The sequence below is a fragment of the Chiroxiphia lanceolata genome, chromosome 3 (genome assembly GCF_009829145.1).
Source record: "Chiroxiphia lanceolata isolate bChiLan1 chromosome 3, bChiLan1.pri, whole genome shotgun sequence".
Classification (NCBI taxonomy): domain Eukaryota; kingdom Metazoa; phylum Chordata; class Aves; order Passeriformes; family Pipridae; genus Chiroxiphia; species Chiroxiphia lanceolata.
The window spans coordinates 42778350-42794187 of NC_045639.1; the positions used below are offsets into that span (position 1 = coordinate 42778350).

Consider the following 15838-nt stretch of genomic DNA (forward strand, 5'->3'; position numbering starts at 1 on the left):
CTTCAGAGTAAGGCTTTGAAGATTATTAACACAGGAGCTGCATAAACTTTATGCAATTTTGTAGCATTCCTACGTTTAACATGGTTAACTCAAAATACCGATTGCCCCTATCTTGTCAGGAACAGCTGAAGTAGTAAATAAATATTACTGATACACACACATGTGCTTGAAAAGGGAAAAAAAAAACCAACCAGCCTTTGACTTTTGACTTATATCTGAACTGTGCTGTGAACAGTGCCCAGCTTAATAAAAAAAAAAAATCACAAGGAAAAGATTCACAAAGGGAAAGTAGCTCCATGGCTATATTTTACCATGGTTTCAGGTGTCTGAGTAATACTGAGGAACATGCTAAAGGGAAATGAGGTTTGAAAAAGTATTTAAAAGGACAAGCTAATGAACAATAGATACCACTGCCACAAAAACCAAAAAAAAAACCAAAAAAAAAAACACCCAAAAAAACCCCCCAAAACAACCAAACCATCATGAGCTTGTAATGAGGTTTGTTTATATGGTGCAGGATGAGAACTGCATCAGAATTAGATAGATCCATAGAATGGCTGAATTTGAAAGCCACTGTGGTCCCTGGGAATGACGCCATTAGCTTCCCTCATTGGTGATTCAAGTCTTAATTATAGATGTGGATGACTGGATAAAGGTTGCCAGAAATCAGTGAATGAGTTAAGGACATTCACGTTGTGATGTCTGATGTGCTTTTTTTTTTTAATCTGAGCAAACATAAAGATTTCTATTCAGTTTATGTGGGCCTAACTCTGTATCTGAGAGACCCAAGATGAAGTAATTAGGATGGATACTTTGCAAGCTAAATATGTGGAGAAACAATGGACAAACAGTTAAAGGCCAGAGTTTGCTCACCAAGAATGGTTTGCATCTTGATATAACTGAGCTGTGTTAAAGTTACTCAAAAAACATCTGAGAACTGCTCCCTTGAAATGTTGTCAGATAGGCAAGTGGAGCCAAGAGAGAAAGAATAGTACTGATAAATCTCCTCTGAATTCTGTCTGCGCTAGTCTTTTAAAATCAGTTGATATTTAATGCTGGCCATATTTATTGTAAAATATATTTAATACTAATCTTCCACCACTCTCCTTTACAAACATATGTAATATTTAGTTAAACTAGTCACATAGATTGCTTATTAACCACAGGTCATCTGAGGTGAGAGCAACTTCAGTGTTTGCCTTTTGGACATTCATCTGGCTTTAAGTTTGAAGACTTACAAGACTTTAACTGAGCCAAATTCACTAGGGCTTTTCAAAAGATAGTGTTGTCTGCTGTGCTCTCATTTATTGTACAAATCACTGTGAAGCTCTAGTACGTAGCTAGACACAGTCTGAGGAGCAGAGAAGAGGACAAGACTGCTTCTACCCAAACCTGTGCAGAGCTTCCCAACACCCTTGGGCTTTGCTCCCCAGAGGCATCTCAGTAAGGGCTTTTGCTTGAGCTGTCTTGGCCTTGATCAGGGATTACCTGTTGCATGTCCCATCAGGTTGGTCAGCACAACCAGTATGACCTGTACACACCATGAAAAAATTGTGAAGAGGGTGCTAACCTGGCCACCATTCCTGAAAGTGCACGAGGGATGGCATTACTTCTCCTCACACCTCTGCGTGCCCAAGTGGAATAAACCAGTGACTGGTTCCAACCTAACATTCATAGATATTGAGAATTGTTTAGTATATAGAAGAGTATTTATATTTCTCCATTTATGACAGGAAGTTTGTTTCCATTTGAACTGCTCAGTCTGACACTTTGGCCTTTTGTTTTCCTGAAATTTTACCTCTATGACTTCTCAACCAGTTCTGCATTATCTTAGAATCAGACTGGTTTGGGTTGGAATGGGACATTGAAGATCACTTAGTTCCAACCCTTCTGCCATGGGCAGGGATACTTTCCACCAGACCAGGCTGCTCAAAGCCCTATCCAGCCTGGTCTTGAACAATGCCAGGGATGGGGCATCCGGAACTTCTCTGGGCAGCCTGTTCCAGTGCCTCACCACCTCACAGTAAAGACTTTCTTCCTAATATCTGATCTAAACCTACTCTCTTTCAGTTTAAAGCCATTCTCCCTTGTCCTATCACTAGATGCCCCTGTAAAATGTCCCTTTCCAGCTCTCTTGTAGGTCCCCTTTAGGTACTGGAAGACCACAGTAAGGTCTCCCTGGAGCCTTCTCTTCTCCAGGCTGAGCAACCCCAACTCTCAGCCTGTCTTCATAGGAGAGGTGGTCCAGCCCTCTGATCATCTTCATGTCCCTCTTCTGGACCCACTCTAACAATTCTACTCCTTTCTTGTGCTGGGGCCCCAAAGCTGTATGCAGTATTCCAGGTGGTGTTCCAGGAGAGCAGATTAGAGGGGCAGAATCACCTCCATCAACCTACTGGTCACACCTCTTTTGGGCTTCAGCTCAGGATATGTTTGGCCTTCTGGACTGCAAATACACCTTGATGGATCATGTCCAACATCTCACCCACCAACACTCCCAAGTCCCTCTCCCCAGGGCCGCTCTTGCTCCATTCTCTGCCCAGCCTATATCTGTACCTGGAGTTGCCCCAATGCAGGTGCAGGACCTTGCATTTGGCATTGTTGAACTTCATGAGCTTCGCACAAGCCCACCTCTCAAGCCTGTCCAGGTTACTCTGAATGGCATCCCTTCTCTCCAGTGTGTCAACCACACAACACAGCTGGACACTGACGAGGATGTTAAACAGTGTCAGTCCCAGTACCGACCCCTGAGGAACACCAATTTTCAGTGGTCTCCACTTGGACACTGAGCCATTGGCTGCAACTCTTTGAGTGTGACCATCCAGCCAATTCCTTATCCACAGAGAGGTCTATCCATCAAATCCATGTCTCTCCAGTTCAGAGACAAGGATGTTGTGCAGAATAGTGTCAAATGCTTTGGGACACCTTCAAGTAGGTATCATCAGTCACTCTTCCTTAATCCACCACTGCTGTAACCCTGTCATACCAAGTTTGCCAGGCATGATTTGTCCTTCTTCAAATGCATGATTTGCATCTTCTCACATGTAGTAGTCTTGCATTTCAGGAGTAAACATCCGGACTTACCAGGAATATCACTTTGACTGTGAGGAGAACCTAGGATAGCAGGGTGATGTTTTGCTATTTATCACCATGAGAACTTGCATATTTCTGAAACCTGCAGTTTCACAAAGAAAAAAATGTATGTGTCTCTTCACATCTGCTTCTCTTTATTCAATCCTACCTGCCCCAGCACACCAACAAGTCATCAATATTTGCCAAATGTTGGTGTTGGAGTGAATGTTAATAAGTCACTGCAGTGGTTGATCTGAGAAGAGCAAATGAATTAAAGATGTCAGAGATAATCTGTAAAGGAAGTTTTGGGGAGATCTAGGGGAACAGGGCCAGCGTGGCTCTTCCAACTGAAAATTGTTTTGTTCCAAAAGCTTTGCAATATAAGGTCTGTACTATTGTTGTCAATGCTTAGTGCATGACTGAATTTCTATATTTTTTTTCAAACTCTGGCCTCATTCAACCTCAGTGAGCTTGCATGGGTCATTTAGAGTGAAAGCATGCTTGTAAGTAAACATTGATTCACTGTGGTAGACAAAGAAGAACGAAAATGAGAACAAATCACATTACATTTGCTTTGATGACATGTTCATGTACCTTGCCGATGGACTCTCTGTAAGCACAAATCTAAAGCTCATCTCAAAAGATAAAAATCAGAAAGAAAAAGCAATTTGGTAACAAATCAAATGTGCAGAGATGTGATAGGTGCAGAAGTAATGCTTAAGCAATCATGTTGACCAAAGGGTCTCACTGATAACCCTCTGACAAGAGTCTCACTCTTCCCAGGCCAGCTGGGAAGACACACACACAGCTCTAGTAATTACTCACCTTTTGAGCTTTCCTAGATCCTTTTCTCTGCCCATGTTTTCTTCTCTCTATTGCTTTTACTGAGTGCCTTGGCACAAATTTCCTGTCCTCTGATGACTGGCTTAATGCATACATCCCATTTCCTAAATTAAAGCTACGGGAACAGGCAAATACGTATTCCAGGTTTGTTTGGTCACACAGCTGAACTGTCATGCAGTCATGGTTTGTGGTAAAACAGAGACTAGGTACAAAATAGAATACTTTTCTGTACCGCCTCTGAATATTCATTCATATGCCCCTTCTCCTTCTCGGGAGTGATTCCTTCCCTCTTCTGCAGACCAGTCCATGAAGATTGCCCAGACACATCACATGCCACAAATCTCTGCTTCTCCAGCCATGATCCGTACAGCTCTGACAATTAAAGGGCAGCTGTTTCATTGTAGGCTTTGCCCTTGGTTCTTTCTCCTCTGTGCCATGGACTCAGGTCTCTTTGACTGTCGTTTTCCTTTGCTCTTGGTAACACTGTTTGTAGGGCACTTGCTACATGAGTGACTCAGGCTGTTCCAGGGCTGTACTGCAGTTTTGGAGAAGATCCAAGTTTTCATGTTTCTGAGGGTCCTGTTCTTTCACTGCAGCTAGTACTTTAAAAATTAATCTGGGAAGGTAGAGGGCATCACTGCACCACTTGCTTGTCAAGAAGACAACAGACAACACCTTAGAGCAGCCGTATTGTTCGCTGTGAGAGGACTACCCTCATCAGCTGTGAGATACATTGAGCAATGTGTTTTGGGGACTGCTGAGTTGACATGAGACATCAGTATCACATTTTTTATATAAGAGTAACCTGCATGAAGCACTTTAAAAATAGAAGGACATCATTCAGACTCATTAACAGGCCTTGCTGTGCCAATGTGGTATCATTTTTCCTTTTATATTTTTAATCTTTTCCTTCAAAAAGTCTCTAGAGGACTTTAAATTGAACAAGAAGTGGGACAGCACTGTAATTTAACATCTGAGTCTTTTTTTCCTGGCACTTAGCCTATATTTTTCTTTTCTTGGTCCTATCCCTGTATATAACAGTGTCCCAATTATGCAACTCACTTTGTGCTTTCCTATGACTTTTACAAGTGTTCATCTTTTCTCCTCCCAAAGGTAATCTAAGATCAAGGCAAATCTCTGCCCATCTGCATCCAGTGGAGCAAGCAGGAGGACAGGCACAGAAAGCATCATCCAGCAAAGCTGCACAGCTCCTTGGCATGAACATCTTACCTCTCCTTTAGGAGAGTTGTGCAGTTCAGGCCACTGACTGGCTCAAAAAGAGTAGGAGGCTGATATGAATTACACACAAAAACTTGAATGTCCAGCAACATGGTAAAGGAGACACAGAACATCCCCACAGTATGTGTAACTATCGCACTCAGTGTCAAATTCACGCTTCCACTGGGAAGTGGGAACAAGAGCACTTTGCTGGATGAAACCATATTCTGTTCCTAAATGGTATTCCTGATTCTGTAATTAAAAAGGACTCATAAAACAGTTACTCTCTCCCAAAAATTCTGCTCTTTTCCCTCCCCCAGCATTGTGCATTACATGAAGAGTCCCTGGAAGCCTCCCATCAGTGTTCCTAGGAGTTTTTTTCCAAGGCTGGAAAGGTTAGTGGTTTATTTAGAAGTGAGGCAGCATTGTCTATTTTGCATCTTAAAGACTTCAGGAATTAGGTTTTCATCCAGTCTTGCCAGGAGGAGACTTAGAAATGGGGAGGACCTGGGGAATGCCTCCTGAAAGGGTTAACTTTTTAGCAAAAGTGGCAGGAGTGTGGATGGCTGACACAGCCCTACCTTCTCCCAGGCTTATCAGTCACTGGGAATGCATGGGCTAACAATCACAGAAAAACTCTAAAGTTGAAATGGTTCACTTAAAAAATCCCATTATCTCTGAATTGCTCATTTTCAGGTTTTTGCCTCTTGTAATGTCATGTTTCTGTTACTTCTCCAGACATAGTGTCTCCTAGAGAAGAGTCTGAACTTCCCATGTGAGAAAACAAGCAGGTTTTTATTTATGACACCCTCTGAATCACCCTTAAATATCAAGGAATAGGAACAAGGGTTTCTTTTCACAGAAAAACCTTCAAGAGCTAATTTATAAAGCTCTTTTGTTTCATTCTTCTAGGCTACCAACCATCTGCATTCACTGTGGTGATGGATAATGCCAGCAGAAAGCCATGGTATATTCTGCACTGTTTATCACAAGTCTGATGTTGACTTTCGTGTCACTTCCGAAGTGGGAGTGAAGCCTTAGCCCCATCACACAGTATCATCCTTTTTCCCACAGTCTGCTTGGTACACAAAATGTGAACAGTCCTGTTTGATCCAGAGATGTAAAACAGGGTGAAAGGAACAGCACAGGGGCTTATGTCTCATGCAGACAGAATGGGAAAAAATAAACTAGAGGGTCAAAGCAGACTAGATGAAAGAAGAGCAAACTGATATTGCTAAGAACTAAGTCAATGAATGCTCATACCACTCAGTTCCTTGTAAGATATGATTGAGCTCTGCAGAAATGATACTGAATGGTGAAATTCAGTCTTGGGCAGAAGACCAGACAGGGTCTGTGCATCCCTTGCATCCTACTTAACCTGTATGGTCTCAGCAGTGCAAAAGATACATGCCTGGTCTATCCAGAAGACTAAATTTTCACTTTATAATTTTCAGCAAAGAGTGAACAGTGAGAGTTTAGTTGTGTTTAGGAGAGGTGGGATAGGGGCCTCTTTCCCACAGAAACACATCTGAATGTTTTACTGAATGTTTTATTTTTGCTTTTAAGATGCTGCTCTTGATGTTTCTCCTGAGCAAGGCACATTGGTAGATAACTTCACACTTGTAATTTCCAAGAGGAGTCTCCTGTGGTGCAGGAGTCCATTTTGCTCACCAAACCAAGGGGTTTAGCTAAAGTTTGCAATTGGAACAATTTTCTTCAACAGCTTCTTTTAAGTATGGCTTCCATAAAGATAACATATCTGAGGTGGTTTTAATGAAAAGCTGGGGGGAATGGGGGTGGTGCATTAGATTAGATTTTAAAAATTAGATTAGGTTTTTTTAAAAAAGACCCACAATTAAAGTGATGAATTATCTTCCTACTGTTGTTGAAGTTCAGGCTCTGTCTTGCTGCTGTGCTGGGAGGAAGGACTCGTCTGCTGGTTCATAAACCAATTCTTTGGTAACGCGCTGAACTTCCTGGCAGCACTGCATCTTCCATGCTACCCTCCTCTTGGGGACAGTGGGTGCTCTAGTGTGAGAAAAAACTCTTCCAGACAGTGACTCCTTGGAAGGAAACCAAACATGAAGTCCCCACACTGCAGTTCTTATGAAGCACCAGAAGCAAGTCCAGATATGTTTCTGTTTACATATTTCAGCCAAATTATTTGTCTAACTGGCTAACAACAGCTTGTTATATCATTTTTACTGCCTTTTGTTTCAAGAAAGGGAATGGACCCTCTTCCTAACAAATACTGGCTCCCCTGTGAGGGGAGGGAAGTGAGCCATTGCCATACTACTTGTGGCACAGACTAATGGGGTAGGGCAGAGTTACACTAATCTGTACCCAGTTCCTGTTTCAGTGCCACCCGTCCCATTACTGCAGCTGGAGAAGTGTTGCACCAGAAACAACAGTGTGACATTGGCCTGGAGGATGCCACCTTTGAGCCACAACCCAGTGGAGGGTTATATCTTGGAACTTGATGATGGAGATGGTGGCCAATTCCGAGTGAGAATTTCATTCAGCATTTATTTGTGTTTCTTTGTATGTGAGTTTCTTCTGGATATGGATTTGTTTCTGTCTGAGGGTGGGGAGAGGGGTTAGGTAAGACACAAGCTGTCAAAACATCCCTGCTTTTCCATTGTGTTGATGTAGAAAGCAGTGCAGATGCTGCGCATTAGAAGGACCACTGGCTTAGGTAGAAACTTGGCTGAGATTATTCTCAAGCCTCTCGCAAAGCAGGCCTTGAGGCATCCCTGAAGTGTACCAAAGCAGAAAATCCCATACTAGCCTGCAGGAGCTGGAAGTGGTTCATGCACACAACATCGATTTCTTTGAAGCCCTTATTCTCATCTGTCCATAGCATCCCACTTCAACAGCTGACATTCTTGCTCCAGAAATGCAACTCAGTTTTTCTTGATTTTCTGAGTGAAAATGAAATCCTGCATAAAAATACAGGATTTGAAAAACTTTTCCCTGGGAGTGGATGAGACCAGGCTGGTGGAAGCTTTCCACAGACAAGCTGTGATGGAGTTGGTAAGTATAGAAAGGCATCCCAAGTGCTATACTTCAAGAACCTCAGGGTGAATGTCAAAACTAATTGCTCCTGGTTGATGGTGCAAGGTACTTACAGGCTCCCATCCTTTCCTGACATATCCTAATAAACAAATTACAGAAATAATTCAATCAGCTTTCCACCAGCCATGTCTTGCTAGAAGCTGTGGCTCTTCCTTGTCAGGCAGGCTTCAGGCTCCTGTTGCTCCAGGACCAGGCTGGCCCAGTGCTTTCCCTAGGGGCTAGTGCCTTGAAAGCATTTGGAGATCATTTTGGGGTACAGCTGCTCTCTTCACAAACGGGAAATTTTGCTAAAACCATGCAATGGCATTCCTTTGGGAGCTGCAAACTGGCTTCTCACTGGAAACTTAAAGATTTCTCAAGCTGAAAATATCCTGGCATGGATCCACCTAAGGAACTGCCTCCCTGTGCCAAACCACTACACTCACAGCCAGTAAAGGTACCTGATTTGGACACCCCTCATTAGAAGAGGTAGCAATATTGGCAGGGCATTTTGAAGAGTGCACTGTGGTTTTGTAAGGTCTCCTCAGTTCCTTGGTCCAAGTAACATTTTACAGGGATTTGGTCTCCATTACTGAGAGTGTAAAAAGATACTTTTGTGAATGGCTGCTGGGAGCTGCCAATATAGTTAATATTAGTAGAAAAGAGTGTTGTCAGTGTGCAATGAATGAAGAGTTAGGGACAAGGTGTTAGAATTCCAGTTCTTTGATAGATGTTTTCAAATAGTGTGCACATCTGAATAAATACTTGTGAATAACAAGACTTGAGGCTGGTGCGCGCCCAAGCTCATTTGTTCAGATGGGTTTTGTAACCGCCAACGGTTTTAGGACTGTCGGCATTGCCATGTCAAGATTTTGGATTGAAAAAGTTACAGAACCATCTCAATCCTTAAAAATATAGAGTGACAAGTTCTGAGGGGAATGCTCTGCTTGCTGTGGTAGAAACATCCTCAGCTTTACCCATTAAAAGATAAAAGGCAGGCTTCTCAGCAGTGCCATTTCCACAAGGGTTTGCTAACTCTTTTAATGAAGAATTATATATCTGAAAGCAACTACATTGACCAATGTTTATCAGTATTTGGTGGGTGGATTCAAAGAACAGTTTTTGTCTCCCATTGGAGCAGAATCTGAATAAACAGAAACAGTGAACAGTGGTAAAAATGAAGCAGATTAGAAAATGTGAGAGTTTTCCTACAAATACAACTTTTTTGCACAGACAATTGCATGGACATGGAGATAAATTAAGTTATTCTAAGAAAACTCTTCTTTGTCTCCATGAAAGATCACCAGCTAACCCAGGACCCAAGAGATTTTGTTGTTTGTAGCAGGCACCATGGTAGCAAAGCGGCCAAACACATGGCCTGCTGTAAACTTAAGTAATCCCTTTCCTATTCATCACATACTTAGTTCACTATAGGTTCATAGCAAAGAGCCCTAATCATCAGAACTACTCCTAGGCAGGTACTTAAGTGTCTTAACTGAACTGGGGCCTGAGTGGTCTGCTTAGTGACAGGCTTAAGCACTTCAGGGCCTTCGCTACCATAAACTTATGGACTTCACAGAGTCAGAGAAATCAGAGGGGGAAAGGAATTGTGTCTTTCAACCTGCTGTCAAGACAGGATTTGTTTCCTTTTCTGTCAATTTCTATTCAGTTTTCAAAAAAACATAAGTTTCTAGGCTTCTTTCAGTTCATAATAGCCTTTATAATCTGGCTGATCCTCTTCATTGGTCTGCCTAGATGTTCGTCTTCCTGAAATATTTCACATTACACAAGTGCTTGCTGTTTTATAAATCTTTGCAGACTTTTTTGATGTCTCTGTTGTCTAGTTACTGTTTAGTCATGTGATGTGTGTGATCCTAATTCTTAGGAGATTGTTTTCTTCTGGCTCTGTGTTTTGAGGTTTCAAAATTATATTTTAACTCAGGCATGAGGTAACCTTTCCAATAGAATAAAAGTGCACTTACTTGGCTTTTTCATTTTTATATGTCCCCCTCTTTCTGTCTTACATAAATATAATAATGGCCACAATGTGTCAGACACTGGGACTACTATCCAAAATAGTGGTTTGGAGTAGATATTTAGGTAAAGGGGATAAAAATCAAGATTTGTCTGTTGCCCTATATTGCTTTACCCTTCCAGCTTTGTCTTCACTTTAGTGTCTCCACTGCTAACAATCCTTGATGTCTCCACTGCTGTGGCTGCCTGTGATATAACAGTATAATTGCCACATCCTGGGAAAAAATGAGAAGCTGTTCACTTTTGGCTTATATTTATGGAAGTCCTAACATGTGACCATGAGGCACAGAGAAACAGTTACACTATGTCCCTCTTTCTCTCTCTCCCTTTTTTTTTTTTTTTGGAATGTTTAGGAAGTATATGTTGGCAAGGAGACTCTCTGCACCATTGATGGCCTTCATTTCAACAGCACTTATAATGCAAGAGTCAAAGCTTTCAACTCCTCGGGAGTTGGTCCTTACAGCAAGACAGTTATTTTACAGACGTCGGATGGTGAGTTGGGTTTTTGCCAGTTTTTAAGTGAAAAGCTGCAGGTCTAAGTGGCATGACACGTGCATACCTTTACACCCACTAATGTGTTTGACACTTAGGGCATGGAGATTTTGGATCATCTGAGAGAAGAGATGAGGAACTGAGTGTGCACAGGGACTGAGCTCTCTTCCTACCACTTTTGGTGATTTTCCATTATCAGTAACACACTTCGGGTTTCAAATCTTGTGATTTTAGTTGACTATAAACATCTAGGATTTAACTAAGATGCTTGCTTTAGCATATAGAAGTAGTTATGCAACTCATGTGGTACTTTTTGTTCCACTCTGTCTCCCCTTCTCCATGTATCTTTGGGATTTGCCTTTTTCTTCACTACTGCTTCAATTTCCCAGCAAAGTTTGATAATACAGAGATGGGAATTCATGCTTGTTCCTCCATAATTATACTTGACATCCATAACGACATTACAGGAAGTTCATCTTCATTAATGATATTGTAATGAATCAAGAAGTGCATGCTATTACCACTTCCACTTCTATGCTGTGTTGCCAAAATAGGCCAGTATAAAATATTTATACTTTAAAAGCTTTTTCATTTTTTTAACTTTTTTTAAAAGAACTTCACTTTGATAAAATAGTGAAGTCAGTCCTAACCAGCACCGGCACAGTGGATCTCTATTTCCATTAAAAGTGAGGTTGAACCAATTCACCTGTGTGTGCAGTTTCCAAATCATGAAGAAGTTTTTGTCTCCTCAGTGACTCTCTTGTTACTGTGTGTGAACAGAAAGTCACTGTCCTTAGCAACTTAACTTCAGGGAAACAATCATAGATAATAAAAGGCATTTCTGAGCTGAAGAACAGCTGTGTACCAGCTCAGATCTTGTGTAGATGCCTACAGTACCAAGGAAAGATTGCCTTTATTATCTTGAAGTGCAGTGGGGAAAGGAAAGCAGAATCCCATCCTTCTTATTGAAGTAAAGGAGTCACCACTTGGTCACAGCCCCTCCTAATATAATCCTGCCTTTCCTTTTTCCCCTCCAAAGTGGCGTGGTTCACCTTTGACCCCTCCTCAGCTCACAGAGACATAGTGCTGTCGAATGACAACCAGACTGCCACCTGCAACAGCTACGATGACCGGGTTGTTCTTGGCACAGCAGCCTTCTCCAAGGGTGTGCATTACTGGGAACTGCATGTGGACCGGTATGACAACCATCCAGATCCAGCCTTTGGCATTGCCAGGATTAACGTTGTCAAGGATATGATGTTGGGCAAGGATGACAAGGCGTGGGCCATGTACGTCGACAACAACCGCAGCTGGTTCATGCACTGCAATTCTCACACCAATCGGTAAGTGCTGCTTGCAAGCTTTTCTCATTACTGCATTTTTCATTTTTCTGCTGTACATCAGAGGCAAGTGCCTCAGAGAGCCATCTAGTCTAACTATTGGCTAAATGTAGTTATTTTATTACTTCTTAAAATCACTAGTGACAGTGATTGCACCTTAACAATCTGTGTTGGTGTTTGTTATCCTCACTGTTAGCAGTTTTTATCTCAGGTCTAGCCTAAATCCCCCCTGCTGTGATTTAATCGCATTACTGTGTGTCCCGTCCACATCAGCAAATGGGAGCACAGCACAACGGTATGTAGGGTTTGTCTCTCATTGCTGGAGGAGCATAGGGAGAAAGGTGGTTGATTCTCTTTCGTAGGAGGAATCTTGGCTGTGGGTTTGCACAACAATTAGGCAAAGCACTGGTGATCACCTATTCCAAATGCAAGTGTTTATTTCTAGTCCTGAAAGCTGATTAAAGGTAATGCTATAGGTCACACCTAGGCAAATCTGGACACAAGGGACTCTCTGACAGTGCGGGCTAAGTGACAGCTTTCGTTCAACTGAGCCATTGTACTGAAGAGCTTTGAGAAGCATCTCAACTAGAACAAGCAACTTAGACAAAGGAGGATTTCAGAAAACCCCCAAACCACTCTTAACTCTTTCTCTCACCTCTCAGAGGCTCTGTGTTTTCTATGCAACAGAGCAGTGGGGAGACATTTTCTAGCTGAAGCCACATCCAGGGACGGATCACATAGAGCAAACGACTGTCAGCACAGATCCTGTGTTGTGCTGATATGGCTGCATGACTTTCAGTGCTCAGGATAGTTCCTTCTGCCTAGTGCTGGCTTTGTTTCATTGAAGTGATGCCAGACTGTGTACGGGAGACACGGCCAACTTTCCGTGAAGCTCCTGAGGTATCACCAGAGCAGAACTGCACTGCTCTCTCTCTGTGTCCCATGAGAGGGGAGGCCTCAGCTAAAGGTCAGCTGAGTACTACAGTAACTGAGATCCTTGAGAAGATCTTCTCTGAAGAGAAAATGAAAAATGGTGTATTTGTATACCTATTCTGTCACAATGATTGATGTAGGAATAAAGTGACTGATCGAGGATATGTAGCAGGTCTATGGCAGAGCAGGAATCAATTTCGGTTTAGTTTTCTACTGACTGTCCCAGCAGGTCTTCCACGCTCATTATCTCAGGTGTTGTTTCTGTTACACCAAATGATTAAAAGAAAGTTTTGTAATGATTTTTAAAACACTCAAATGCAGGTATCTTCTTAAAGGGATAAGTTCATGTCAACATGCACTGTATCCTAAGGTTGGTTGTAATGTCTTCTGTTGAAGTTATTTATACTCTCCACCTTATCTGTATTTTAAGCAAATATATTGCAATTGCTGGGAATTTTTGTTTGAAATATGGTTTGACTTTGTAATTCATTACAGACAGGTGGAAGAATCTTTTAGCTAGATCAAAAGCCATCTGAAGTCAATTGGGTTGTTTTCCATGACTCTAAAGACCTTAGATCATGTCCTATGACAAAATAGACTAAAATAACATCAGTAAGACAAAATAGAATAAAATAACATCAGTACAATAAATAAATCAAAATGTTCTCTGTCCCTTTAACATCTTGATTCAGTTTAGGGCGGAAGTAATGTTAAGCTGTATTAATTTTAATGCTCTGTGGAACAGCTTATGTTTTCTGGAAAAAGGCTGCCAACCATTCTGTGTACTACTGTCCCAGAAACCTATTTTATGGATTTGGTCCTCAGCATGCTCCTCCCAGCAAGCCACACGCAACCTAAGCAAAACCTTTTTTTCTAGGAAGCACAAACAATGGAAACACTTAGGATTTCCAATCATCCTTCTTAATCACGAGAAAAAAGTGCTTTCTGTTAATGATAATTTCCCAGTTTTTACCTGAAAAAAAGACAAAGGCACATCCAAAGCATAGACAGACCCATGGAATATCTGTTCAAGTGAAGTACACTTGCAACGGGCATGTAGTCTTATGAAATCATATGCGCTTCAATGAAATTAGGTCTAGGCATTATATTTTTAACTGTGACAGTCAACTAGGTCAGTTTTTTAACTCATTAGCTGTAATAGTCTTTTGGAAAGAGTTATTGCTGCCTAGTTGTTTTTCCCCACTGGATGCAAGTGCATGACAGCACTGTATCACGGTCCAAAGGATATTCATTGTTGACTTCTAGCGTCTTGGATGTTAGTGTGATGAAAGTTACACCTTAGTAATAATTTCATGCTTCCTAAGCTTCACGAGAATAAATTAGGGCAATAAATAAATGACCATCTTCAAGAGTAACCTAAGGTAGAGCTTGAAAGACTGATTCATGCAACATGTCACATTTAGAGGACTTTTCTGTTCCTTTCACTCACAGCATGCAAAACTGGATCTCTTTACATTCTTAAAAACTAGCATGACTTCTGTAATGCTGGAAGAGACATGAACAGAAGACTCTAATGCTAACAAAAAGCATTACTATAGGTCTACTATAAACCTCCTAGCCAGGATAATGACACTGATGAATTATTCTTGGAGGAACTAAGGGACACTCCCCAGTCAACTGTCCTTGTCCTTATGGGGAACTTCAACTTGCCAGAAATTACCTGGGAGCATCATACAGCTGCTACAACCTGAGCCAGAAGATTCCTAAAAAACTTGGATGACAACTTTAAGGAACAGGTCCTAGGGGAGCCAGCTTGGAAAGATGACCTCCTTGGTCTGCTGCTTGTCAACAGAGGGGATCTTGTGAGTGAAGTGGAGGTTGGTGGCTGTCTTGGCCACAGCAACCACAAAGTGGTCAAATTTAGAATCTCTGTTGACAGGAGGAAAAGTGCCAGCAAAACCTCAGCTCTGGGCATGAGGAGAGCAGACTTCAGGCTGCTTAGGAATTAGTAATTCAGGTCCCCTGGGAAAACGTTTTTTGCGGGTGGTGGGATCCATCAGTGCTGGTCACTTCTTAAACATCACCTCCTAAGGGCACAGGAGGAGGTAATTTCCAAATGTCGGAAGTCAAGCAGGCAAAGCAGAAGGCTGAGCAGGGATCTTCTCTTGGAAATAAGGCAAAAAAGTGAGGTGTATGCACAGTGGAAGCAAGGTCAAGTGACATGGGAAGGATACAGAGACGCCGTTTGCTGTTGTAGGGAGAAAATTTGTGCAGCCAAAGCTCAGCTGGAGTTGAAGCTGCCAGAAATCTGGATGACAACAAAAAGAGATTTTTCAAATACATTAATGGCAATAGGCAGTATAGAAATGTCATTGTCCTGTTATAGGATGAGGATGGTCACCTCACAAACAGGGACAGAGACAAGGCAGGAGTGTTTAACACTTTCTTTGCCTCTATCTTCAACACAGATGACAGACCAAGGGAGTCTTAGTGCCCTGAGTTAGAGCACCATGGCTGTGAGAATTATCAACTCCCAGTCAATCCTGAAACTGTTCAGGATCTGCTGCTCAAACTGGATCCTTATAAATCTATGTGGCCTGATGGGATTCATCCCAGAATCTTCAAAGAGATGACTCATGTCATCGTAAAACCTCTCTCAATGATTTTTGACCAGTCTTGGGAATCCAGAGAGGTTCCAGCTGACTGGAAGCTGGTGAACGTTGTCCTGATTTTCAAGAAGGGCAAAAAGGAGGACTTTGGAAACTACAGGCCTGTCAGTCTCACTTCAGTGCCTGGTAAAGTTATGGAGAAGATTATTCTGGAAGGTATCGAAGAACACCTGAAAGACAATGCAGTCATTGGTCACAGCCAGCACAGCTCCACAAGACGAA

At 42.0% G+C, this 15838-nt stretch overlaps 1 protein-coding gene across 3 annotated transcripts in view; it reads left to right on the plus strand.

The window, feature by feature from the left end:
• The window catches only part of TRIM67 (tripartite motif containing 67), a 44030-nt gene that overhangs the window by 17246 nt on the left and 10946 nt on the right, over positions 1-15838 (plus strand). For 2 of the 3 annotated variants that reach the window (XM_032683533.1, XM_032683535.1), the window contains exons 6-8: positions 7493-7638; positions 10575-10713; positions 11753-12056. In XM_032683533.1, the coding sequence (XP_032539424.1) occupies positions 7493-7638; positions 10575-10713; positions 11753-12056 (589 nt within the window). Of the gene's footprint in view, positions 1-7480; positions 7639-10574; positions 10714-11752; positions 12057-15838 lie in introns of all 3 variants that reach the window. The other variant, XM_032683532.1, reaches the window with a different exon arrangement.